This window comes from Poecilia reticulata, linkage group LG13 (assembly GCF_000633615.1).
Source record: "Poecilia reticulata strain Guanapo linkage group LG13, Guppy_female_1.0+MT, whole genome shotgun sequence".
Lineage (NCBI taxonomy): Eukaryota > Metazoa > Chordata > Actinopteri > Cyprinodontiformes > Poeciliidae > Poecilia > Poecilia reticulata.
The window spans coordinates 30,759,236-30,764,702 of NC_024343.1; the positions used below are offsets into that span (position 1 = coordinate 30,759,236).

Here is a 5,467-nt window from a genome sequence, read left to right on the forward strand (position 1 = left end):
CTAAAGCTAGCGACCAAGAAGCTAAAGCTAACGACCAAGAAGCTAATGTTAGCGACCAAGAAGCTAAAGCTAACGACCAAGAAGCTAAAGCTAGCGACTTTATGTTGGACATTATGAGCTAAAGATATTAAATGTTTGGTCGTCATCAGTTGGTGGATTTTCATGTTTCAGGCTTCAGTGAAATTAAAAAATATTAAACAAAAAATGAAACATCAAATTAAATTAAATGCAGTTTTAGTGAATCAGGATTCATGAGTCGGTTTTAAAGAAGGTAAAGAAATAAAAATATGGATGGATGGATGAATGGATGGATGGATGGATGGATGGATGGATGGATGTAGATGGATGGATGAATGGATGGATGGATGGATGGATGGATGGATGGATGGATGGATGGATGGATGGATGGATGGATGGATGGATGGATGGATGGATGGATTTCGTGGCTGGTTGGATGCTGGTTGGATGAATTCCATGGTTGGTTGGATGTTGGTTGGATGTATTTCATGTTTGGATGGCTGGTTGGATATATATATCACAGTTGGATGTTGGTTGGATGCTGGTTGGCTGTATTCCATGGTTGGTTGGCTGTATATCATGGTTGGATGCCGGTTGGATGCTGGTTGGATGCTGGTTGGCTGTATTTCACGGTTGGATGCCGGTTGGATGTTGGTTGGAGGTATATCATGGTTGGATGCCGGTCGGATGCTGGTTGGATGTATTCCATGTTTGGATGGCTGGTTGGATGTATTCCATGGTTGGTTGGATGTTGGTTGGATGCCGGTCGGATGCTGGTTGGCTGTATTTCACGGTTGGATGCCGGTCGGATGCACGTCCTGCCATCCATCCTCCTGTCTCTGGCTGCAGGTCTGATCATTGACGCCTTCGGTGAGCTGAGAGACCAGCAGGAGCAGGTCAGGGAGGACATGGAGGTGAGCCCCTGACCTTTGACCTGAGCCCCTGACCTTTGACCTGAGCCCCGCCGCCTGCAGGCCCTTTACTTCCTGTTTCCCTTTCAGACCAAATGCTTCATCTGTGGAATAGGAAGCGACTACTTTGACACGACGCCGCACGGCTTCGAGACGCACACCTTAGAGGAGCACAACCTGGCCAACTACATGTGAGCCGATCAATCAATCAATCAATCAATCAATCAATCAATCAATCAATCAATCAATCAATCAGTCAATCAATCAGTTTTCATTTGTATAGCACAACCTGGCCAGCTACATGTGAGCTGATCAATCAATCAATCAATCAATCAACCAATCAATCAATCAATCAATCAATCAATCAATCAATCAATCAATCAATCAATCAATCAGTTTTCATTTGTATAGCACAACCTGGCCAGCTACATGTGAGCCAACACCTGAGTTAATCCATAATCTGCCTATTCTGGGAATAAGGACACGAGTTCTTTACAGAACACTGCAAAACACTAAATCCTACCAAGTATTCAGAAAGTAAATATGAGCCTGTTTTAGTCAGTAATTCCTTAATCTTGATGAAAAACTTCTAGTTCCAGATTATTTCACTTATAAGATGTGAGAAKGTTTTGCTATGAATAAATAAATCTGCTAATTGATCCGCTGCTCCATCMGTGATCATTGAAACAAACTCCTGTGTCTTGTAAGTGAAATAAGCTGCCAGTGGAATTAGAACTGGGTTGCTAGGTTACGGGTTGGGCTTGGCTGGGGTTGCTAGGTAACGCGCAGTGGAATGTTCTACCCATTTTCATTAACATTAAGAAATTATTTTCTTAAAAAGGTCCTAAATCTTAATGAAAAGTTCCTTGTAAGTTAGTTTTGTCTTATTTCAAGTGTAGTAAGATATTTCCACTACAGGTGAGGAAGCTAGCAGGTACGCTGCTAGCTTCAGTGTACCTGCTAGTACACTGAAGCTAGCAGGTACGCTGCTAGCTTCAGTGTACCTGCTAGTACACTGTAGCTAGCAGTACTTACCGAGTATTTTTGGTCTAGTTTGTAGTGGAGATGTGTTTTTACACTTTAAATAAGACTCAACTAACTTAAAATAACTTTTCTGCAAGACAATGGCAGGGTTTTCTTTTCCTCAGTGTATTATAAGCCTGGCGGGCCACCAGGCTTGCCATTGCTTATTTATTTAAGTCTTTTTTTTTATGTTTGCATTTTTTAAGACTTTATAGTTGGTGTTCAGATATTAATTTTTCAGTAACATAATTATCAAGTGATATTTTCAAATTTTCCGTCAACTTTAATCATTTTTAACTAAAAACGCGGCGGGATGAGTGTCTGGCCCAACCACCAGGCTTAGCAAGTTTTCTGGGGTTTGTTGGTTGTTTTAAGTCAATAATTCCTCAGTATTGATCAGTAGCTCCAGTTCCACTGGTGGATTTTTTCATTTATAACAAAACTCCGTGTTATAATAGAAAAAAATCAGGTTTTGTGTTTTTGCAGTGAAGAGTGGCTGTTTTCCTCGTTTCAGGTTCTTCTTGATGTATCTCATCAACAAGGATGAAACGGAACACACAGGCCAGGTCAGCCATTTCCCTTCGCTGCTGTTTTCATTTACTTCATAATTCTGTTTAATTTAAAGTTTAATATTATTTTCCCAGGAGTCGTATGTGTGGAAAATGTACCAGGAGCGATGCTGGGACTTCTTCCCCGCCGGAGACTGCTTCAGGAAGCAGTATGAGGACCAGCTGGGATAAACCCGACAGGGAAAGTCCTGGAGCTCGGAGCTGGAACACGGCCGTGTCTTAGTTTTGTCATTTGTCTTGCTTTTTTTTTTTCTCGTCTGTTCGAAGCTATGCACACCTATCGACCGCACTTTTCAGCAGCAGGTTGGAGAAAACGACCCGGGAGGCGAAACGAAGCTTCTGCTGCGAACACGCGGCCTTTCCTGTCTAAATTTAACAGACTGCCTTGCATATCGCCTGAGCGCGCGGCGGCTAACGTAGCCGCTAGTGCTGCAAACGTTCTAGTGCCTATAGCGACGCCACTGCTTTAGCCGTCAGTCTCAGTAGCTTTTCTTTGAGGTTCCACCTTTTACACCCAGAAAATCTGAAACGGTCACAAACTCACGGAGTCGAGACGACTGGAGTTGTTCTTCTCTTGTTTTCATAAAGAGGTTTAACTCTTTAAGGGCGTCTTCAGTTCTGATCATGGGAGATTTAGGGTTTTCGGTCGTTTTTGTGGAAAATCGAACCCTGTGAGCCTTTTGGGTCGTTGTCACTTATGTGCCTCAGAGGATTTGTTAGCATGAGAGGTCCGTGTTTCGAGCTGCTTTGTGTGTTTTGTTGAGTTGTTAGCAGTGGTGGGCGCTCTTCTGCTAACGTGCTAATAGCAGAGCTAATGTTTTGTTTACTACTTACTTTGAAAACATCTGTCACGTTTATTTTTCTGGGTAAATTCTAATGTGCTAATAGCTAAGCTAATTTTTAGCTTATTATTTGAGCTAACTGAAAATGTTAAGCACACTTAAATTTTTGTTGTCTTTTAAGACACTTGTCACACTTAACTCCCCCTACATTTATATTTCTGAAGCATCTAGCACAATTAGCTCCCCCTAAATTTATTTTTCCAAGTAAAATGTGATATGCTAATAGTGGAGCTAATTTTTAGCTTGCTGCTTTAGCTAACTTTGAAAACATTTAGCTCACTTAGCATCCACCAAATGTATTTTTCTGGTTAAATTCTAACGTGCTAATAGTGGAGCTCACTTTTAGCTCAGCAAGTTGCTAACTTTGAAAGCGTAAAGCTCACTTTGCTTCCCCTAAATTATTTTCAGGTAAATTCCTATGTGCTAATTTACTTTTACTGTTTTTGCGAGCTTTCAGTTGAATAAAGTTTGGCAGCTGTGTCATTGTTTTTAGCTATAAACTGTCCAAACATGAATTATACAGGAACAAAATAAAACATAAAGTAGAAATCGGGATGTAAACGTAAATACGCTTTGTGAAACTACAAATTTTATACGGTCAAAATTAAATTCAGTGCGGATATAATTTAAATTGAAGTTAGCGCTTTAGCATTACTTTCTGCTAAACAGGTTATGCTTTACAGTTAGTGGAGCTAATGTTTGATTAGTGCTTTAGGGTTAATGGTGCTAACTTTCCAGTTAGCGGTGCTAACTTTCCAGTTAGCGGTGCTAACTTTCCAGTTAGCGGTGCCCACCACTGCCTGTCGGTTCTGTTCTTTACGTTTTAATGCAGCCGAACCTCTCAGTGTGGCTTCAGCAGTTTGAGAAACTGTGACAAACCCAGAAATAAATGTTATTCACAGATCAGGATCAACCTGCTGGTTTCTCTTCCTATTTGGGCATTTTGCATCTGAGCCACTAGGTCATTATTTTGTTCCTCGTTCTGACAGGAAAGTGACTCAGTGGAGGTGAAGTGACCGATTTTACGTCTATTTGAGTTTCGCTGTCTCGAAACAAAAGATTCTGACAAACGATCACGAACTGCTTGAACTCGGACCGACTTGACAAAAACACGATATGTGGAATAATAATTACCTGTTTAGACACTCTGCAGTCTTACAATGTGGATCCCGTCTCTCTGCCATAACCGATGGTGAGACGAACACACATCCGAGGGAAACGCCGAGGTAATTAATTCTGTTTCACGCAGATTAAGCCATTTAGAGACTTTATGCACAACGTTGGTGCACTGAAATAAGTGTTGAATGTATCTAATGAGAACTTGATGAAAAGACATATTTTACATACACCATGGATTCTTCTATTTATTTTTCTTTGAGGCTCTGATGTGTGGAAATAATTTAGTTTTCAGACATGAACGTGTCTCAAACTGAAGATGGCGGAGAGATTTAGTCTTACAGTGAAAATGGCCTCCGGTTTGGAGAATGTTTGCTTTTGTTTCGGCTCGTTAGCTTTTTACCATAGATATTTTTAGAAATTCAGCACACGGATAATTTGTCTCAGTCAAAGTTGTGTGTGATGCGTTGATTTCTGACACATTCACAAATTCTCCATGTCGTACAAATGGCCGGTTGGAGGCGGAGCGTTTCGGTTGGGCTGGTGGTTGGGAGGTGAATGGAGGTCACAACTTTCCACTTGACTGAGTGTCTCTGACTAAACTCTGCGTTTCAATATGGAATAAACAGATTATTTTAAGGACAACTGGAGCGTCTCGTCATTTGTTTGAGCTTTTTAGATATTCATCAGCTTACGTGGAAACGAAAACATCAGTGTGGTTTATTTGGGTTTTATCAGCATTTGTGCTAATCCGCTAACATGCTAGTAGCAAGCTTTTTCCTAACTTTTAAAAGGTTAGCCCAATTAACCTCCTCTATATTTAAATGTCTGAAACGAGGTAACCATTGATGGGGACACTAATGCTAACAGTAGAGCTAATTTTTCATTTAGCACTTTTGCTAGGTTGAAAACGTTTAGCACACTTAGCTTCCCCCATGTCCAAATGTCTCAAAAGAAGAAACCAATGAAAGAGACAGTAACGCTAATA

General features: G+C 40.9%; 2 protein-coding genes across 2 annotated transcripts in view; both read left to right on the top strand.

The window, feature by feature from the left end:
- Positions 1-5,124, top strand: part of ryr1b (ryanodine receptor 1b (skeletal)) — a 127,785-nt gene extending 122,661 nt beyond the window's left edge. The window contains exons 103-106 of the mRNA XM_017308129.1: positions 443-932; positions 1,020-1,120; positions 2,467-2,518; positions 2,597-5,124. Of these exons, the coding sequence (XP_017163618.1) occupies positions 443-932; positions 1,020-1,120; positions 2,467-2,518; positions 2,597-2,692 (739 nt within the window). The 3' untranslated portion in view covers positions 2,693-5,124. The remainder of the gene's footprint in view (positions 1-442; positions 933-1,019; positions 1,121-2,466; positions 2,519-2,596) is intronic.
- A 298-nt stretch (positions 5,125-5,422) lies between these two features.
- Positions 5,423-5,467, top strand: part of LOC103475197 (galectin-4-like) — a 9,465-nt gene continuing 9,420 nt past the window's right edge. The window contains exon 1 of the mRNA XM_017308130.1: positions 5,423-5,455. Coding sequence (XP_017163619.1) covers positions 5,423-5,455 — 33 coding nt within the window. The remainder of the gene's footprint in view (positions 5,456-5,467) is intronic.